Genomic DNA, 21,046 nt, shown 5'->3' on the forward strand with positions numbered 1-21,046 from the left:
TAATTGTGTTTATCTGGTTCAGTGTTTGATGCAGGGTGGTTAATAGTGTTTATGTGGTTCAGTGTTTGGTGCAGGGTGGTTAAAAGTGTTTATGTGGTTCAGTGTTTGATGCAGGGTGGTTAATAATGTTTATGTGGTTCAGTGTTTGGTACAGGGTGGTTAATAGTGTTTATCTGGTTCAGTGTTTGGTGCAGGGTGGTTAATAGTGTTTATCTCGCTCATTGCTTGGTGCAGGGTGGTTGATAATGTTTATGTGGTTCAGTATTTGGTGCACGGTGGTTAATAATATTTATGTGGTTCAGTGTTTGGTGCAGGGTGGTTAATAATGTTTATGTGGTTCAGTGTTTGATGCAGGGTGGTTAATAATGTTTATGTGGTTCAGTGTTTGGTGCAGGGTGGTTAATAGTGTTTATCTGGTTCAGTGTTTGATGCAGGGTGGTTAATAGTGTTTATGTGGTTCAGTGTTTGATGCAGGGTGGTTAATAGTGTTAATCAGGTTCAGTGTTTGATGCAGGGTGGTTAAAAGTGTTTATGTGGTTCAGTGTTTGATGCAGGGTGGTTAATAATGTTTATGTGGTTCAGTGTTTGGTGCAGGGTGGTTAATAATGTTTATGTGGTTCAGTGTTTGGTGCAGGGTGGTTAATAATGTTTATGTGGTTCAGTGTTTGATGCAGGGTGGTTAATAGTGTTAATCAGGTTCAGTGTTTGGTGCAGGGTGGTTAATAATGTTTATGTGGTTCAGTGTTTGATGCAGGGTGGTTAATTGTGTTTATGTGGTTCAGTGTTTGGTGCAGGGTGGTTAATAATGTTTATGTTTTTCAGTGTTTGATGCACGGTGGTTAATTGTGTTTATGTGGTTCAGTGTTTGGTGCAGGGTGGTTAATAGTGTTAATCTGGTTCAGTGTTTGATGCACGGTGGTTAATTGTGTTTATGTGGTTCAGTGTTTGGTGCAGGGTGGTTAATAGTGTTAATCTGGTTCAGTGTTTGGTGCAGGGTGGTTAATAGTGTTTATCTGGTTCAGTGTTTGATGCAGGGTGGTTAATTGTGTTTATGTGGTTCAGTGTTTGATGCAGGGTGGTTAATAGTGTTAATCTGGTTCAGTGTTTGATGCAGGGTGGTTAAAAGTGTTATATGGTTCAGTGTTTGATGCAGGGTGGTTAATAATGTTTATGTGGTTCAGTGTTTGATGCAGGGTGGTTAATAATGTTTATGTGGTTCAGTGTTTGGTGCAGGGTGGTTAATTGTGTTTATGTGGTTCAGTGTTTGATGCAGGGTGGTTAATAGTGTTTATATGTTTCAGTGTTTGATGCAGGGTGGTTAATAGTGTTAAATGGTTCAGTGTTTGATGCAGGGTGGTTAATAGTGTTTATATGGTTCAGTGTTTGATGCAGGGTGGTTAATAGTGTTTATGTGGTTCAGTGTTTGATGCAGGGTGGTTAATAGTGTTTATCTGGTTCAGTGTTTGATGCAGGGTGGTTAATAGTGTTTATCTGGTTCAGTGTTTGATGCAGGGTGGTTAATAGTGTTTATGTGGTTCAGTGTTTGATGCAGGGTGGTTAATAGTGTTTATGTGGTTCAGTGTTTGGTGCAGGGTGGTTAAAAGTGTTTATGTGGTTCAGTGTTTGATGCAGGGTGGTTAATAATGTTTATGTGGTTCAGTGTTTGGTACAGGGTGGTTAATAGTGTTTATCTGGTTCAGTGTTTGGTGCAGGGTGGTTAATAGTGTTTATCTCGCTCATTGTTTGGTGCAGGGTGGTTGATAATGTTTATGTGGTTCAGTATTTGGTGCACAGTGGTTAATAATATTTATGTGGTTCAGTGTTTGGTGCAGGGTGGTTAATAATGTTTATGTGGTTCAGTGTTTGATGCAGGGTGGTTAATAATGTTTATGTGGTTCAGTGTTTGGTGCAGGGTGGTTAATAGTGTTTATCTGGTTCAGTGTTTGATGCAGGGTGGTTAATAGTGTTTATGTGGTTCAGTGTTTGATGCAGGGTCGTTAATAGTGTTTATGTGGTTCAGTGTTTGATGCAGGGTCGTTAATAATGTTTATGTGGTTCAGTGTTTGATGCAGGGTGGTTAAAAGTGTTTATGTGGTTCAGTGTTTGATGCAGGGTGGTTAATAATGTTTATGTGGTTCAGTGTTTGGTGCAGGGTGGTTAATAATGTTTATGTGGTTCAGTGTTTGGTGCAGGGTGGTTAATAATGTTTATGTGGTTCAGTGTTTGATGCAGGGTGGTTAATAGTGTTAATCAGGTTCAGTGTTTGGTGCAGGGTGGTTAATAATGTTTATGTGGTTCAGTGTTTGATGCAGGGTGGTTAATTGTGTTTATGTGGTTCAGTGTTTGGTGCAGGGTGGTTAATAATGTTTATGTTTTTCAGTGTTTGATGCAGGGTGGTTAATTGTGTTTATGTGGTTCAGTGTTTGGTGCAGGGTGGTTAATAGTGTTAATCTTGTTCAGTGTTTGGTGCAGGGTGGTTAATAGTGTTAATCTGGTTCAGTGTTTGGTGCAGGGTGGTTAATAGTGTTTATCTGGTTCAGTGTTTGATGCAGGGTGGTTAATTGTGTTTATGTGGTTCAGTGTTTTATGCAGGGTGGTTAATAGTGTTAATCTGGTTCAGTGTTTGATGCAGGGTGGTTAATAGTGTTTATGTGGTTCAGTGTTTGATGCAGGGTGGTTAATAGTGTTTATCTGGTTCAGTGTTTGATGCAGGGTGGTTAATAATGTTTATGTGGTTCAATGTTTGATGCAGGGTCGTTAATAGTGTTTATGTGGTTCAGTGTTTGATGCAGGGTGGTTAATAGTGTTTATGTGGTTCAGTGTTTGATGCAGGGTGGTTAAAAATGTTTATGTGGTTCAGTGTTTAATGCAGGGTGGTTAAAAATGTTTATGTGGTTCAGTGTTTGGTGCAGGGTGGTTAATTGTGTTTATGTGGTTCAGTGTTTGGTGCAGGGTGGTTAATAATGTTTATGTTTTTCAGTGTTTGATGCAGGGTGGTTAATTGTGTTTATGTGGTTCAGTGTTTGGTGCAGGGTGGTTAATAATGTTTATGTGGTTCAGTGTTTGATGCAGGGTGGTTAATTGTGTTTATGTGGTTCAGTGTTTGGTGCAGGGTGGTTAATTGTGTTTATGTGGTTCAAAATTTGATGCAGGGTGGTTAATAGTGTTAATCTGGTTCAGTATTTGGTGCAGAGTGGTTAATTGTGTTTGTGTGGTTCAGTGTTTGATGCAGGGTGGTTAAAAGTGTTTATGTGGTTCAGTGATTGGTGCAGGGTGGTTAATAGTGTTTATGTGGTTCAGTGTTTGGTGCAGGGTGGTTAATAGTGTTTATGTGGTTCAGTGTTTGGTGCAGGGTGGTTAATAGTGTTTATGTGGTTCAGTGTTTGGTGCAGGGTGGTTAATAGTGTTAATCTGGTTCAGTATTTGGTGCAGGGTGGTTAGTAGTGTTTATGTGGTTCAGTGTTTGATGCAGGGTGGTTAATTGTGTTTATGTGGTTCAGTGTTTGGTGCAGGGTGGTTAATAGTGTTAATCTGGTTCAGTGTTTGATGCAGGGTGGTTAATAGTGTTTATGTGGTTCAGTGTTTGGTGCAGGGTGGTTAATAGTGTTAATCTGGTTCAGTGTTTGATGCAGGGTGGTTAATAGTGTTTATGTGGTTCAGTGTTTGATGCAGGGTGGTTAATAGTGTTAATCTGGTTCAGTGTTTGGTGCAGGGTGGTTAATAGTGTTAATCTGGTTCAGTGTTTGATGCAGGGTGGTTAATAGTGTTTATGTGGTTCAGTGTTTGATGCAGGGTGGTTAATAGTGTTTATCTGGTTCAGTGTTTGATGCAGGGTGGTTAATAATGTTTATGTGGTTCAATGTTTGATGCAGGGTCGTTAATAGTGTTTATGTGGTTCAGTGTTTGATGCAGGGTGGTTAATAGTGTTTATGTGGTTCAGTGTTTGATGCAGGGTGGTTAAAAATGTTTATGTGGTTCAGTGTTTGGTGCAGGGTGGTTAGATGTGTTTATGTGGTTCAGTGTTTGGTGCAGGGTGGTTAATAATGTTTATGTTTTTCAGTGTTTGATGCAGGGTGGTTAATTGTGTTTATGTGGTTCAGTGTTTGGTGCAGGGTGGTTAATTGTGTTTATGTGGTTCAAAATTTGATGCAGGGTGGTTAATAGTGTTAATCTGGTTCAGTATTTGGTGCAGAGTGGTTAATTGTGTTTGTGTGGTTCAGTGTTTGGTGCAGGGTGGTTAATAATGTTTATGTGGTTCATTGTTTGATGCAGGGTGGTTAATTGTGTTTATGTGGTTCAGTGTTTGGTGCAGGGTGGTTAATAATATTTATGTGGTTCAGTGTTTGATGCAGGGTGGTTAATAGTGTTTATCTGGTTTAGTGTTTGATGCAGGGTGGTTAATAGTTTTTATCTGGTTCAGTGTTTGATGCAGGGTGGTTAATAGTGTTTATGTGGTTCAGTGTTTGGTGCAGGGTGGTTAATAATATTTATGTGGTTCAGTGTTTGGTGCAGGGTGGTTAATAGTGTTTATCTGGTTCAGTGTTTGATGCAGGGTGGTTAATAATGTTTATGTGGTTCAATGTTTGATGCAGGGTCGTTAATAGTGTTTATGTGGTTCAGTGTTTGATGCAGGGTGGTTAATAGTGTTTATGTGGTTCAGTGTTTGATGCAGGGTGGTTAAAAGTGTTTATGTGGTTCAGTGTTTGATGCAGGGTGGTTAATAATGTTTATGTGGTTCAGTGTTTGGTGCAGGGTGGTTAATTGTGTTTATGTGGTTCAGTGTTTGGTGCAGGGTGGTTAATAATGTTTATGTTTTTCAGTGTTTGATGCAGGGTGGTTAATTGTGTTTATGTGGTTTAGTGTTTGGTGCAGGGTGGTTAATTGTGTTTATGTAGTTCAGTGTTTGATGCAGGGTGGTTAATAGTGTTAATCTGGTTCAGTATTTGGTGCAGGGTGGTTAATTGTGTTTATCTGGTTCAGTGTTTGATGCAGGGTGGTTAATAGTGTTTATGTGGTTCAGTGTTTGGTGCAGGGTGGTTAAAAGTGTTTATGTGGTTCAGTGGTTGATGCAGGGTGGTTAATAATGTTTATGTGGTTCAGTGTTTGGTACAGGGTGGTTAATAGTGTTTATCTGGTTCAGTGTTTGGTGCAGGGTGGTTAATAGTGTTTATCTCGCTCATTGCTTGGTGCAGGGTGGTTGATAATGTTTATGTGGTTCAGTATTTGGTGCACGGTGGTTAATAATATTTATGTGGTTCAGTGTTTGGTGCAGGGTGGTTAATAATGTTTATGTGGTTCAGTGTTTGATGCAGGGTGGTTAATAATGTTTATGTGGTTCAGTGTTTGGTGCAGGGTGGTTAATAGTGTTTATCTGGTTCAGTGTTTGATGCAGGGTGGTTAATAGTGTTTATGTGGTTCAGTGTTTGATGCAGGGTGGTTAAAAGTGTTTATGTGGTTCAGTGTTTGATGCAGGGTGGTTAATAATGTTTATGTGGTTCAGTGTTTGGTGCAGGGTGGTTAATAATGTTTATGTGGTTCAGTGTTTGGTGCAGGGTGGTTAATAATGTTTATGTGGTTCAGTGTTTGATGCAGGGTGGTTAATAGTGTTAATCAGGTTCAGTGTTTGGTGCAGGGTGGTTAATAATGTTTATGTGGTTCAGTGTTTGATGCAGGGTGGTTAATTGTGTTTATGTGGTTCAGTGTTTGGTGCAGGGTGGTTAATAATGTTTATGTTTTTCAGTGTTTGATGCAGGGTGGTTAATTGTGTTTATGTGGTTCAGTGTTTGGTGCAGGGTGGTTAATAGTGTTAATCTGGTTCAGTGTTTGGTGCAGGGTGGTTAATAGTGTTTATCTGGTTCAGTGTTTGATGCAGGGTGGTTAATTGTGTTTATGTGGTTCAGTGTTTGATGCAGGGTGGTTAATAGTGTTAATCTGGTTCAGTGTTTGATGCAGGGTGGTTAATAGTGTTATATGGTTCAGTGTTTGATGCAGGGTGGTTAATAATGTTTATGTGGTTCAGTGTTTGATGCAGGGTGGTTAATAATGTTTATGTGGCATCAGTGTTTGGTGCAGGGTGGTTAATTGTGTTTATGTGGTTCAGTGTTTGATGCAGGGTGGTTAATAGTGTTTATATGTTTCAGTGTTTGATGCAGGGTGGTTAATAGTGTTAAATGGTTCAGTGTTTGATGCAGGGTGGTTAATAGTGTTTATATGGTTCAGTGTTTGATGCAGGGTGGTTAATAGTGTTTATGTGGTTCAGTGTTTGATGCAGGGTGGTTAATAGTGTTTATCTGGTTCAGTGTTTGATGCAGGGTGGTTAATAGTGTTTATCTGGTTCAGTGTTTGATGCAGGGTGGTTAATAGTGTTAATCTGGTTCAGTATTTGGTGCAGAGTGGTTAATTGTGTTTATGTGGTTCAGTGTTTGGTGCAGGGTGGTTAATAGTGTTTATGTGGTTCATTGTTTGATGCAGGGTGGTTAATTGTGTTTATGTGGTTCAGTGTTTGGTGCAGGGTGGTGAATAATATTTATGTGGTTCAGTGTTTGATGCAGGGTGGTTAATAGTGTTTATCTGGTTCAGTGTTTGATGCAGGGTGGTTAATAGTGTTTATCTGGTTCAGTGTTTGATGCAGGGTGGTTAATAGTGTTTATGTGGTTCAGTGTTTGATGCAGGGTGGTTAATAGTGTTTATGTGGTTCAGTGTTTGGTGCAGGGTGGTTAAAAGTGTTTATGTGGTTCAGTGTTTGATGCAGGGTGGTTAATAATGTTTATGTGGTTCAGTGTTTGGTACAGGGTGGTTAATAGTGTTTATCTGGTTCAGTGTTTGGTGCAGGGTGGTTAATAGTGTTTATCTCGCTCATTGTTTGGTGCAGGGTGGTTGATAATGTTTATGTGGTTCAGTATTTGGTGCACAGTGGTTAATAATATTTATGTGGTTCAGTGTTTGGTGCAGGGTGGTTAATAATGTTTATGTGGTTCAGTGTTTGATGCAGGGTGGTTAATAATGTTTATGTGGTTCAGTGTTTGGTGCAGGGTGGTTAATAGTGTTTATCTGGTTCAGTGTTTGATGCAGGGTGGTTAATAGTGTTTATGTGGTTCAGTGTTTGATGCAGGGTCGTTAATAGTGTTTATGTGGTTCAGTGTTTGATGCAGGGTCGTTAATAATGTTTATGTGGTTCAGTGTTTGATGCAGGGTGGTTAAAAGTGTTTATGTGGTTCAGTGTTTGATGCAGGGTGGTTAATAATGTTTATGTGGTTCAGTGTTTGGTGCAGGGTGGTTAATAATGTTTATGTGGTTCAGTGTTTGGTGCAGGGTGGTTAATAATGTTTATGTGGTTCAGTGTTTGATGCAGGGTGGTTAATAGTGTTAATCAGGTTCAGTGTTTGGTGCAGGGTGGTTAATAATGTTTATGTGGTTCAGTGTTTGATGCAGGGTGGTTAATTGTGTTTATGTGGTTCAGTGTTTGGTGCAGGGTGGTTAATAATGTTTATGTTTTTCAGTGTTTGATGCAGGGTGGTTAATTGTGTTTATGTGGTTCAGTGTTTGGTGCAGGGTGGTTAATAGTGTTAATCTGGTTCAGTGTTTGGTGCAGGGTGGTTAATAGTGTTAATCTGGTTCAGTGTTTGGTGCAGGGTGGTTAATAGTGTTTATCTGGTTCAGTGTTTGATGCAGGGTGGTTAATTGTGTTTATGTGGTTCAGTGTTTGATGCAGGGTGGTTAATAGTGTTAATCTGGTTCAGTGTTTGATGCAGGGTGGTTAATAGTGTTATATGGTTCAGTGTTTGATGCAGGGTGGTTAATAATGTTTATGTGGTTCAGTGTTTGATGCAGGGTGGTTAATAATGTTTATGTGGTTCAGTGTTTGGTGCAGGGTGGTTAATTGTGTTTATGTGGTTCAGTGTTTGATGCAGGGTGGTTAATAGTGTTTATATGTTTCAGTGTTTGATGCAGGGTGGTTAATAGTGTTAATCTGGTTCAGTGTTTGATGCAGGGTGGTTAATAGTGTTTATGTGGTTCAGTGTTTGATGCAGGGTGGTTAAAAGTATTTATGTGGTTCAGTGTTTGATGCAGGGTGGTTAATAATGTTTATGTGGTTCAGTGTTTGGTGCAGGGTGGTTAATTGTGTTTATGTGGTTCAGTGTTTGGTGCAGGGTGGTTAATAATGTTTATGTTTTTCAGTGTTTGATGCAGGGTGGTTAATTGTGTTTATGTGGTTTATGTGGTTTAGTGTTTGGTGCAGGGTGGTTAATTGTGTTTATGTGGTTCAGTGTTTGATGCAGGGTGGTTAATAGTGTTAATCTGGTTCAGTATTTGGTGCAGAGTGGTTAATTGTGTTTATGTGGTTCAGTGTTTGGTGCAGGGTGGTTAATAATGTTTATGTGGTTCATTGTTTGATGCAGGATGGTTAATTGTGTTTATGTGGTTCAGTGTTTGGTGCAGGGTGGTTAATAATATTTATGTGGTTCAGTGTTATATGCAGGGTGGTTAATAGTGTTTATCTGGTTCAGTGTTTGATGCAGGGTGGTTAATAGTGTTTATCTGGTTCAGTGTTTGATGCAGGGTGGTTATAGTGTTAATCTGGTTCAGTATTTGGTGCAGGGTGGTTAATTGTGTTTATCTGGTTCAGTGTTTGATGCAGGGTGGTTAATAGTGTTTATGTGGTTCAGTGTTTGGTGCAGGGTGGTTAAAAGTGTTTATGTGGTTCAGTGTTTGATGCAGGGTGGTTAATAATGTTTATGTGGTTCAGTGATTGGTACAGGGTGGTTAATAGTGTTTATCTGGTTCAGTGTTTGGTGCAGGGTGGTTAATAGTGTTTATCTCGCTCATTGCTTGGTGCAGGGTGGTTGATAATGTTTATGTGGTTCAGTATTTGGTGCACGGTGGTTAATAATATTTATGTGGTTCAGTGTTTGGTGCAGGGTGGTTAATAATGTTTATGTGGTTCAGTGTTTGATGCAGGGTGGTTAATAATGTTTATGTGGTTCAGTGTTTGGTGCAGGGTGGTTAATAGTGTTTATCTGGTTCAGTGTTTGATGCAGGGTGGTTAATAGTGTTTATGTGGTTCAGTGTTTGATGCAGGGTGGTTAATAGTGTTAATCAGGTTCAGTGTTTGATGCAGGGTGGTTAAAAGTGTTTATGTGGTTCAGTGTTTGATGCAGGGTGGTTAATAATGTTTATGTGGTTCAGTGTTTGGTGCAGGGTGGTTAATAATGTTTATGTGGTTCAGTGTTTGGTGCAGGGTGGTTAATAATGTTTATGTGGTTCAGTGTTTGATGCAGGGTGGTTAATAGTGTTAATCAGGTTCAGTGTTTGGTGCAGGGTGGTTAATAATGTTTATGTGGTTCAGTGTTTGATGCAGGGTGGTTAATTGTGTTTATGTGGTTCAGTGTTTGGTGCAGGGTGGTTAATAATGTTTATGTTTTTCAGTGTTTGATGCAGGGTGGTTAATTGTGTTTATGTGGTTCAGTGTTTGGTGCAGGGTGGTTAATAGTGTTAATCTGGTTCAGTGTTTGGTGCAGGGTGGTTAATAGTGTTTATCTGGTTCAGTGTTTGATGCAGGGTGGTTAATTGTGTTTATGTGGTTCAGTGTTTGATGCAGGGTGGTTAATAGTGTTAATCTGGTTCAGTGTTTGATGCAGGGTGGTTAAAAGTGTTATATGGTTCAGTGTTTGATGCAGGGTGGTTAATAATGTTTATGTGGTTCAGTGTTTGATGCAGGGTGGTTAATAATGTTTATGTGGTTCAGTGTTTGGTGCAGGGTGGTTAATTGTGTTTATGTGGTTCAGTGTTTGATGCAGGGTGGTTAATAGTGTTTATATGTTTCAGTGTTTGATGCAGGGTGGTTAATAGTGTTAAATGGTTCAGTGTTTGATGCAGGGTGGTTAATAGTGTTTATATGGTTCAGTGTTTGATGCAGGGTGGTTAATAGTGTTTATGTGGTTCAGTGTTTGATGCAGGGTGGTTAATAGTGTTTATCTGGTTCAGTGTTTGATGCAGGGTGGTTAATAGTGTTTATCTGGTTCAGTTTTTGATGCAGGGTGGTTAATAGTGTTTATGTGGTTCAGTGTTTGATGCAGGGTGGTTAATAGTGTTTATGTGGTTCAGTGTTTGGTGCAGGGTGGTTAAAAGTGTTTATGTGGTTCAGTGTTTGATGCAGGGTGGTTAATAATGTTTATGTGGTTTAGTGTTTGGTACAGGGTGGTTAATAGTGTTTATCTGGTTCAGTGTTTGGTGCAGGGTGGTTAATAGTGTTTATCTCGCTCATTGTTTGGTGCAGGGTGGTTGATAATGTTTATGTGGTTCAGTATTTGGTGCACAGTGGTTAATAATATTTATGTGGTTCAGTGTTTGGTGCAGGGTGGTTAATAATGTTTATGTGGTTCAGTGTTTGATGCAGGGTGGTTAATAATGTTTATGTGGTTCAGTGTTTGGTGCAGGGTGGTTAATAGTGTTTATCTGGTTCAGTGTTTGATGCAGGGTGGTTAATAGTGTTTATGTGGTTCAGTGTTTGATGCAGGGTCGTTAATAGTGTTTATGTGGTTCAGTGTTTGATGCAGGGTCGTTAATAATGTTTATGTGGTTCAGTGTTTGATGCAGGAAGGTTAAAAGTGTTTATGTGGTTCAGTGTTTGATGCAGGGTGGTTAATAATGTTTATGTGGTTCAGTGTTTGGTGCAGGGTGGTTAATAATGTTTATGTGGTTCAGTGTTTGGTGCAGGGTGGTTAATAATGTTTATGTGGTTCAGTGTTTGATGCAGGGTGGTTAATAGTGTTAGTCAGGTTCAGTGTTTGGTGCAGGGTGGTTAATAATGTTTATGTGGTTCAGTGTTTGATGCAGGGTGGTTAATTGTGTTTATGTGGTTCAGTGTTTGGTGCAGGGTGGTTAATAATGTTTATGTTTTTCAGTGTTTGATGCAGGGTGGTTAATTGTGTTTATGTGGTTCAGTGTTTGGTGCAGGGTGGTTAATAGTGTTAATCTGGTTCAGTGTTTGGTGCAGGGTGGTTAATAGTGTTAATCTGGTTCAGTGTTTGGTGCAGGGTGGTTAATAGTGTTTATCTGGTTCAGTGTTTGATGCAGGGTGGTTAATTGTGTTTATGTGGTTCAGTGTTTTATGCAGGGTGGTTAATAGTGTTAATCTGGTTCAGTGTTTGATGCAGGGTGGTTAATAGTGTTATATGGTTCAGTGTTTGATGCAGGGTGGTTAATAATGTTTATGTGGTTCAGTGTTTGATGCAGGGTGGTTAATAATGTTTATGTGGTTCAGTGTTTGGTGCAGGGTGGTTAATTGTGTTTATGTGGTTCAGTGTTTGATGCAGGGTGGTTAATAGTGTTTATATGTTTCAGTGTTTGATGCAGGGTGGTTAATAGTGTTAATCTGGTTCAGTGTTTGATGCAGGGTGGTTAATAGTGTTTATGTGGATCAGTGTTTGATGCAGGGTGGTTAAAAGTATTTATGTGGTTCAGTGTTTGATGCAGGGTGGTTAATAATGTTTATGTGGTTCAGTGTTTGGTGCAGGGTGGTTAATAGTGTTTATGTGGTTCAGTGTTTGGTGCAGGGTGGTTAATAATGTTTATGTTTTTCAGTGTTTGATGCAGGGTGGTTAATAGTGTTAATCTGGTTCAGTATTTGGTGCTGAGTGGTTAATTGTGTTTATGTGGTTTATGTGGTTTAGTGTTTCGTGCAGGGTGGTTAATTGTGTTTATGTGGTTCAGTGTTTGATGCAGGGTGGTTAATAGTGTTAATCTGGTTCAGTATTTGGTGCAGAGTGGTTAATTGTGTTTATGTGGTTCAGTGTTTGGTGCAGGGTGGTTAATAATGTTTATGTGGTTCATTGTTTGATGCAGGATGGTTAATTGTGTTTATGTGGTTCAGTGTTTGGTGCAGGGTGGTTAATAATATTTATGTGGTTCAGTGTTTAATGCAGGGTGGTTAATAGTGTTTATCTGGTTCAGTGTTTGATGCAGGGTGGTTAATAGTGTTTATCTGGTTCAGTGTTTGATGCAGGGTGGTTAATAGTGTTTATGTGGTTCAGTGTTTGGTGCAGGGTGGTTAATAATATTTATCTGGTTCAGTGTTTGATGCAGGGTGGTTATAGTGTTAATCTGGTTCAGTATTTGGTGCAGGGTGGTTAATTGTGTTTATCTGGTTCAGTGTTTGATGCAGGGTGGTTAATAGTGTTTATGTGGTTCAGTGTTTGGTGCAGGGTGGTTAATAGTGTTTATCTCGCTCATTGCTTGGTGCAGGGTGGTTGATAATGTTTATGTGGTTCAGTATTTGGTGCACGGTGGTTAATAATATTTATGTGGTTCAGTGTTTGGTGCAGGGTGGTTAATAATGTTTATGTGGTTCAGTGTTTGGTGCAGGGTGGTTAATAGTGTTAATCAGGTTCAGTGTTTGATGCAGGGTGGTTAAAAGTGTTTATGTGGTTCAGTGTTTGATGCAGGGTGGTTAATAATGTTTATGTGGTTCAGTGTTTGGTGCAGGGTGGTTAATAATGTTTATGTGGTTCAGTGTTTGGTGCAGGGTGGTTAATAATGTTTATGTGGTTCAGTGTTTGATGCAGGGTGGTTAATAGTGTTAATCAGGTTCAGTGTTTGGTGCAGGGTGGTTAATAATGTTTATGTGGTTCAGTGTTTGATGCAGGGTGGTTAATTGTGTTTATGTGGTTCAGTGTTTGGTGCAGGGTGGTTAATAATGTTTATGTTTTTCAGTGTTTGATGCAGGGTGGTTAATTGTGTTTATGTGGTTCAGTGTTTGGTGCAGGGTGGTTAATAGTGTTAATCTGGTTCAGTGTTTGGTGCAGGGTGGTTAATAGTGTTTATCTGGTTCAGTGTTTGATGCAGGGTGGTTAATTGTGTTTATGTGGTTCAGTGTTTGATGCAGGGTGGTTAATAGTGTTAATCTGGTTCAGTGTTTGATGCAGGGTGGTTAATAGTGTTATATGGTTCAGTGTTTGATGCAGGGTGGTTAATAATGTTTATGTGGTTCAGTGTTTGATGCAGGGTGGTTAATAATGTTTATGTGGTTCAGTGTTTGGTGCAGGGTGGTTAATTGTGTTTATGTGGTTCAGTGTTTGATGCAGGGTGGTTAATAGTGTTTATATGTTTCAGTGTTTGATGCAGGGTGGTTAATAGTGTTAAATGGTTCAGTGTTTGATGCAGGGTGGTTAATAGTGTTTATATGGTTCAGTGTTTGATGCAGGGTGGTTAATAGTGTTTATGTGGTTCAGTATTTGGTGCAGGGTGGTTAATAGTTTTTGTCTGGTTCAGTGTTTGATGCAGGGTGGTTAATAGTGTTAATCTGGTTCAGTGTTTGATGCAGGGTGGTTAATAGTGTTAATATGGTTCAGTGTTTGATGCAGGGTGGTTAATAGTGTTTATGTGGTTCAGTGTTTGGTGCAGGGTGGTTAATAGTGTTTATGTGGTTCAGTGTTTGGTGCAGGGTGGTTAATAGTGTTTATGTGGTTCAGTGTTTGGTGCAGGGTGGTTAATAGTGTGTGTGTGTGTGTTTCACCACAGTGTTCGGCGCAGTGTGGGCTGGGCCAGCAGATGCGGACAGTGCAGTGTCTCTCCTACACAGGCCAGCCCTCCAGTGACTGTCGCGAGGCCCTCAGACCCCCCAACATGCAGCAGTGTGAGAGCAAGTGTGGCGCCACGCCCATCGCCAACAAAGACGGTGGTCATTTTAAACATTTCCACTTTTTGAAATAAAACAAGCTCTGAAAATAGTAAACAAATTAAGTTCTAAATCATTGACGTTTTATTTGAGCATTTTCTTCAAAAAACGTTTCACAGCTTGCGGGCTCCTTGAAGGCAAATGAACATAGAAAGTCATAATCGTTTTCATGAAAGATTTTTCTTATCCAGAGCCTTAACTTCTGGCGGAGCTAAATGCTTGTTCAGTCAGTCTTCTCAGGGACAGCCACAGGCATGAGCGACATAAGCGGTCACTTTAAGACCCCCGGCCACTAGGGGACGCCGGACCAAATTATTATTTGTTCTTTTTTTTAATTAGGAACTCAGTCGGGGTCTCAACTTACTGTTAGAATACACAAGGTGCAGTTTCTACATTTTATTGTGCATCAGAAATGTTTATCTTGTCATGTCAGTCCCTGACAGTCACTCAATTAGCCCATGTCAGAAAAACATTTTTGGGTAAATTAGTGTAGCCAGCTATGTAGACTAGGTAATCAAGCCTGAATTACCGACCGGGCATGAAGGGCATGTGCCCAGGGCCCTGAGTTTCAGGGAGCCCCCATTGATTGTGTTAGTCACTCTCACTCAGATTTCATATTAACATGGTGTAACAGTATAACTTTAGACCGTCCCCTCGCCCCGACCCGGGCGCGAACCAGGGACCCTCTGCACACATCAACAACTGACACCCACGAAGCGTCGTTACCCATCGCTCCACAAAAGCCACGGCCCTTGCAGAGCAAGGGGCAACACTACTTAAGTCTCAGAGCAAGTGATGTAACTGATTGAAATGCTACTAGCGCGTACCCGCTAACTAGCTAGCCATTTCACATCCGTTACACTGGCATAAGTCATGGCAGAATGTGTAGAATTGCAGGAAATTAGTAATAAAATTGCTAAATCTTGTTTCCACCTCATGTCAAAATGTGTAGAATTGCAGAAACTTGCTTTAAATTGCAACATTAAATCTCTCTTAGGGCCCCGAAAAGGCTGAATCTTCTGAACCCACTCCACTCACTAACTACTGTTAGTTGGTCTCTGGTTGTCAGTCATTAAAAGGTTGTATGTAATACATGTTCTGGACCTGAGGTCCAACAGTATTAGTATTTTCTCTGAGCCAAGTTAGCATACAGTACACCCATCCAGCATAGTTTCGCACTATCATCTTTCTGTTCCAAGATGGACATGAGGTTCACAGAGTCTGAGGGTCTTACATACTGTAAGTGATCCCTGTATTGTATTGTATTGTACTGTATTGTACTGTATTGTATGTGATGTTGGTTGAGCGTGACATGCATCTACTGTACGTGACCACTGTATAGTACTGTGTTGAGCCGTATTGTCCTGTATAGTATTGTGTTGAGCCGTATTGTCCTGTATAGTACTGTACTGAGCCGTATTGTCCTGTATAGTACTGTATTAAACAGTACTGTGCTGTAAATTACTGTATTGAGAAGCACTGTGCTGTATAGTACTGTATTTAGCAGAACTGTGCTGTATAGTACTGTATTGAGCCGTATTGTGCTGTATAGTACTGTGTTGAGCCGTACTGTCCTGTATAGTACTGTACTGAGCCGTATTGTCCTGTATAGTACTGTATTGAGCAGTACTGTGCTGTATAGTACTGTATTGAGCAGTACTGTGCTGTATAGTACTGTATTAAACAGTACTGTGCTGTAAATTACTGTATTGAGAAGTACTGTGCTGTATAGTACTGTATTTAGCAGAACTGTGCCATATAGTACTGTATTGAGCCGTACTGTCCTGTATAGTACTGTATTGAGCAGTACTGTGCTGTATAGTACTGTATTGAGCAGTACTGTGCTGTATAGTACTGTATTGAGCAGTACTGTGCTGTATAGTACTGTATTGAGCAGTACTGTGCTGTATAGTACTGTATTGAGCAGTACTGTGCTGTATAGTACTGTATTGAGCAGTACTGTGCTGTATAGTATTGTATGTGATGTGAGTGCCTTACTGTACGTACTCTGGGGGGCAGAGTTCAGTGTTGCAGGACCTCTGGTTCCCTGGAGGTTTGCTTTCTGCTTCACAGTAGCTGTTCTGCACGACAGAGTTATCATCCAGACGCTTACACACCACTCCCTGCTTCTGGGAACCTAGCAGGCAAGGGAGTACAAACACAACACCCAGTTAATATCCAACCTCTTACTGTGTGATGCACTGCTTCCTGAGAACCCTGACAGAGAAGTAGTCTGGGACATCCCCGACCTTGGAGCAAAGTAGGCAAATTCATTCAATAATGGCAGAAGTAAGCCGCCTGCCTCAAGAGTCTAACAGAGAAGAGGAGCAAAAACCCACACAACAGCCATGTCCCTGATCAACTACTGATTCCTGAACATGTAAGAAAATTCAGTACCGAAATCACTGTGTTATTCTCCTGCACGTGACCCAGAGTGCAGTGTGTCCTGTGTGTCTGTGTTTGGGTGGAGAAGTAAGGTATGGTTTCAGTCTATAGTAGAAGCAGACGTGCAAATGCCTGGTGCCTTGCAGGATATCTTGGCAAATCACTTTTACAGAGCTGCAACTCTTTACTTTGGCAGCTGGAGTCTGATGGCTACCATATCGCTGTCACCCAACCCTCTCTGTGTGTGTGTGTGTGTGTGTGTGTGTGTGTGTGTGTGTGTGTGTGTGTGTGTGTGTGTGTGTGTGTGTGTGTGTGTGTGTGTGTGTGTGTGTGTGAGAGAGCGTGTGTGTCACGATCGTGTGGCGGATTGATGGACCAAAACGCAGCTTTTGGAAAGTAAGCCATCTTCTTTTATTTTTAAAGATGACGAAAAAACACGACACGAAACACTTTAACAAAACGAACAAAAAACAACAAACGACCGTGAAGCTAAATAACGTTGTGCACTTACACACACAGGCTACAAACGTTCTGACATAGACAATTACTCACAACCAATGAGAGCCTATGGCTACCCTAAATAAGGCTCCCAATCAGAGACAACCGAAATCAGCTGTCTCTAATTGGGAACTCATTCAGGTAACCATAGACTCTCCTAGACAACTAAACATACATAGACAACACTAGACACATGTACTCCACACAAACCCATATACTATACAACAACCCCTTTACCATAAAAAACACCCAAAACCAACAAAACACAAACATTCCCCATGTCACACCCTGACCTAACTAAAATAATAAAGAAAACAAAGAATACTAAGGCCAGGGCGTGACAGTGTGAGTGCGTGTGTGTGTGAGTGCGTGTGTGAGTGCGTGTGTGTGTGTGTGTGTGTGTGTGTGTGTGTGTGTGTGTGTGTGTGTGTGTGTGTGTGTGTGTGTGTGTGTGTGTGGCCTCTCTATGGGGTCTAAATGGGACATATCCTACACCATACTGGTCTGACCGGTGTAATGAGATATGCATGTGTGTGTATGGTAACAGAGAGAGAGTGTGTGTCTGCCTGCTTGCCTGAGTGTCTGTCTGTGAACGTGTGTACATGTGAAGGTATTAGTATAGTGGGACAAACACCAATAGTACAGCTGACATGGATTGGTGGTAGAGAATCATGCTTGGAGAGGGTAGGGAAACTGAAGTGGCCAGGATGGATGTCAGAAGAGCTTGTATTAGCACACAAATGCATTAAATGAAACTTTCTGATTAAGAGTGTCAGCTAAATTCACCGGCTATATGATTCAAGGCCCACATCCAAAGTGTAAGGATCTGTTGTGTTGAGTTTGGTACGGTGTAAAACATTGCTTTGTAGAAGTCCTGAAATCGAGAATGTCATCTACATTACAATACAAAGGTATACACATCTACATGGCATCTGGAGCTCTTTGCTTTGGTCAGCATAGATCTCTTTTCTCAAAAACTATCTTTTTAAAAACGTTTTTACTTCTCTGTGTGTTTTTTTTGTTGCTAGAATATTGCAGGCATTTAGTGGACATTCTTGAGAGGAACAGAATTTATTGTTTCATAAAAGCCCATTGCTTTTGGGGGTAAAATGATTTGGTTTAGTCATTGTTGAGGCAGTGGTGGACATTTCTCTGTGGTTTCAGAGTTAGGAGGTTTCAGTATGCAGTAGGACAAGGGTTTTGGAGCAGCAGTCATCTGTGTAGTTTGGCTTGTCTCTCTCTCACCACAACCACTGTATCTCTGGCAAGTCAGACTGCATGCTAGCTAGCCCTGGTTAACCAGAAGACATTCAAAGCAGCTCATTCATAGAAATTACACCATATTCTTGTGCTTGGCTTAAATATGTAAAACACATATTCAGATTTTTTCTTAAAAGCGAAATCTCCATTTAGAAAGCAATAACGTTATGATCCTACACACCCATGTCAAAGTATCATACTGGGTTAGCCCCAAATTATTCTCCACTATTTCCAGAAGTATTGGTTGGTCAGGATTGGAAAGACACAATGTATCTCATGTTGGAGAAAGATACTATTATTAAAAAGAAAATGATAAATGGCCTCCCGAGTGGAGCAGTGGTCTAAGGCCCTGCATCGCAGTGCTTAAGGCAGGGGTGTCAAACTCATTTCGCATCGTGGGCCACATACGGCCTAGGGAGATGTCAAGTGGGCCGGACCATTAAAATTATACCATACTCTGCTATAAATAACCAAAATATCATGTCTTTCCTTTGTTTTGGTGTAAAGAAGCACAAGAACATTAGGAAAATATTGAAATTTAATGAACTAATGAACTACCAAATACCTGAAAACGTTTCTCAAACTCCCGCAGTAGTCCTGCAATTTTGTCTTTGTACCGTTTCATGTCCGCATCAGGTCTGGTCACACACACATCTCTCAGACAGGGGAAATGAGCAGGGTTGCCATTTGCCAGTTGCATCTCCCACAAAGTCAGCTTCAACTTAAATGCATGTATGTTGTCAGAAAACTGTGACAACTTTTTTGCGGCCTTGCAACATTTTGTTCAGATTGTTCAAGTGTTCAGTAATATCAACCAAGAATGCAAGGTCCCGTAGCCATTCCTGAGATTGTAATTCCAACACCGGTTTTCCTTTTTTCTCCATGAACTGTCCGATTTCCTCTCGTAGATCAAAGAAATGCCTCAGCACAGCGCCTCGGCTTAACCATCTCACTTCAGTGTGGTATGGCAGGCTGTGGATAATGTTGCTGTCGCTGAGAAGTTTGTCAAACTGACGATGGTTCAGACCTCTGGACCGGATGAAATTTACAGTGCGAACAACCACCTCCATGACGTGGTCCATTTTCAGCGACTTGCAACACAATGCCTCCTGGTGCAAAATACAGTGAAATGTCCAGAAACGATCTCCTCCATTAAGGGCTTGTACTTTGTCTTTGAACTTTGTCGCGACACCTGCTTTCTTTCCGACCATGGATGGCGCGCCGTCTGTAGCCAGGCTGACAGCGCGGGACCAGTCCACTCCAACTCTGTCCAATGCAGCAACGACAGAGCCGAAAATGTCCTCGGCTGTTGTGGTGTCCATCATTGGCACCAACTCAAGAAACTCTTCAGTAACAGTCAATGTCTCATCAACTCCTCGAATAAATATGGCCAGTTGGGCCACGTCTGTGATGTCAGTGCTCTCGTCAATTGCCACGGAAAATGCAATAAATGACTTGACTCTCTGTTTCAATTGACTGTCTAAATCTGCCGATAGTTCCGAAATCCTCTCTGCTATAGTATTCCTCGTCAGGCTAATATTGGCAAAAGCTTGTCGCTTCTCGGGACATACAAGTTCAGCCGCCTTCATCATGCATCGTTTAACAAAGTCACCGTCGGAATACGGCTTCGATGCTAATGCTATTTCGCTAGCAATTAGGTAGCTGGCTTTTACCGCTGCTTCACTGACTTCTCGGCTCTGGATGAAAGTTGACTGCTGTTTCCTCAGACCCGCCAGCAATTCGTTAATCTTATCTCTTCTCAGTTGTCCTTGCAAGCCGTCATATTTTTCGCTGTGATGAGTCTCGTAGTGGCGTCGAATATTATATTCCTTCAATACCGAAACTTGTTGCAAACACACCAAGCACGAAGGTTTTCCGTGCATCTCTGTAAATAAATAGGACGTGGTCCATTTTTCTTTGAAAATTCTACACTCCTTATCTACTTTTCTCCGTTTGGATAACGACATTTTGGCTAATGAGGGTGTAGCGGAGAGGTAGAGACCAAGGTATTAACAACGTCGTAACAAGCAGCAGATGGCGCATTGATACCGTCTGCTGTTTTCAGTCTGTCTCAGTGATGCGGCTTGTCTTCTACTCTGATGGAAAGAGTGCGCCCCTTAGCGGATAATTCATGAATTGCAGCGAATTAAAAATATTAATTCCATGTCTTTTATGCATTTTTTCCACTTTCAAATTATCCTGCGGGCCTGATCGAACCTCCTTGGGGGCCGGTTCCGGCCCGCGGGCCGTATGTTTGACACCCCTGGCTTAAGGTGTCACTACAGCCCCAGGTTCGACCCCAGGCTGTGTCACAGGTGGCCGTGAACGGGAAACCCATGAGTTTGGCCCAGTGCCAGTGCTGTCCGTCACTCCTTGTGATGGCCTGGGCGCCTGCAAGCTGACTCCGGTCGCCAGTTGTATGGTGTTTCCTCCGACACATTGGTGCGGCTGGCTTCCGGGTTAAGTGAGCAGTGTGTCAAGAAGCTGGGTCGTGTTTCGGGGGACGCATGGCTCTCGACCTTTGCCTCTTTGCCTCAACCTTTGCCTTTGCCTCTCCCATACAGCAATGGGACAAGACTGTAACTACCAAATGGGAAGAAATTGAAAATAATTCAATAATAATAATATATAACTGAAAAACAGCGACAGCCTGTAACCATATTCTAAAGAAAGATAACATATGTTGTATTGTCACATACACCAGATAGGTGCGGCGAAATGTGTTGTTTTACAGCATCAGCCATAGTAGTAAGGCGCCCATGAGTTACAGTTGAAGTCGGAAGTTTAACTTATACATTTCACAATTTTTCACAATTCCTGACATTTAATCAGAGTAAAAATCCCTGTCTTAGGTCAGTTAGGATCACCACTTTATTTGAAGAATGTGAAATGTCAGAATAATAGTAGAGAGAAATTTTTATTTCAGCTTTTATTTCTTTCATCACATTCCCAGTGGGTCAGAAGTTTACATACACTCAATTAGTATTTGGTAGCATTGCCTTTTAAATTGTTTAACTTGGGTCAAACGTTTAGGGTAGCCTTCCACAAGCTTCCCACAATAAGTTGGGTGAATTTTGGCCCATTCCTCCTGACAGAGCTGGTGTAACTGAGTCAGGTGTGTAGGCCTCCTTGCTTGCACAAGCTTTTTCAGTTCTGCCCACAAATGTTCTATAGGACTGAGGTCAGGGCTTTGTGATGGCCACTCCAATACCTTGACTTTGTTGTCCT

The 21,046-nt window shown here is 41.1% G+C and overlaps 1 protein-coding gene across 1 annotated transcript in view; it reads right to left on the reverse strand.

Annotated features, from left to right (window-relative positions):
* LOC129811817 (A disintegrin and metalloproteinase with thrombospondin motifs 6-like) overlaps nucleotides 1-21,046 on the reverse strand; it is a 194,233-nt gene that overhangs the window by 29,215 nt on the left and 143,972 nt on the right. Inside the window, exon 21 of the mRNA XM_055863455.1 lies at nucleotides 15,683-15,812. Coding sequence (XP_055719430.1) covers nucleotides 15,683-15,812 — 130 coding nt within the window. The remainder of the gene's footprint in view (nucleotides 1-15,682; nucleotides 15,813-21,046) is intronic.

Source organism: Salvelinus fontinalis, chromosome 2 (assembly GCF_029448725.1).
Source record: "Salvelinus fontinalis isolate EN_2023a chromosome 2, ASM2944872v1, whole genome shotgun sequence".
NCBI lineage: Eukaryota > Metazoa > Chordata > Actinopteri > Salmoniformes > Salmonidae > Salvelinus > Salvelinus fontinalis.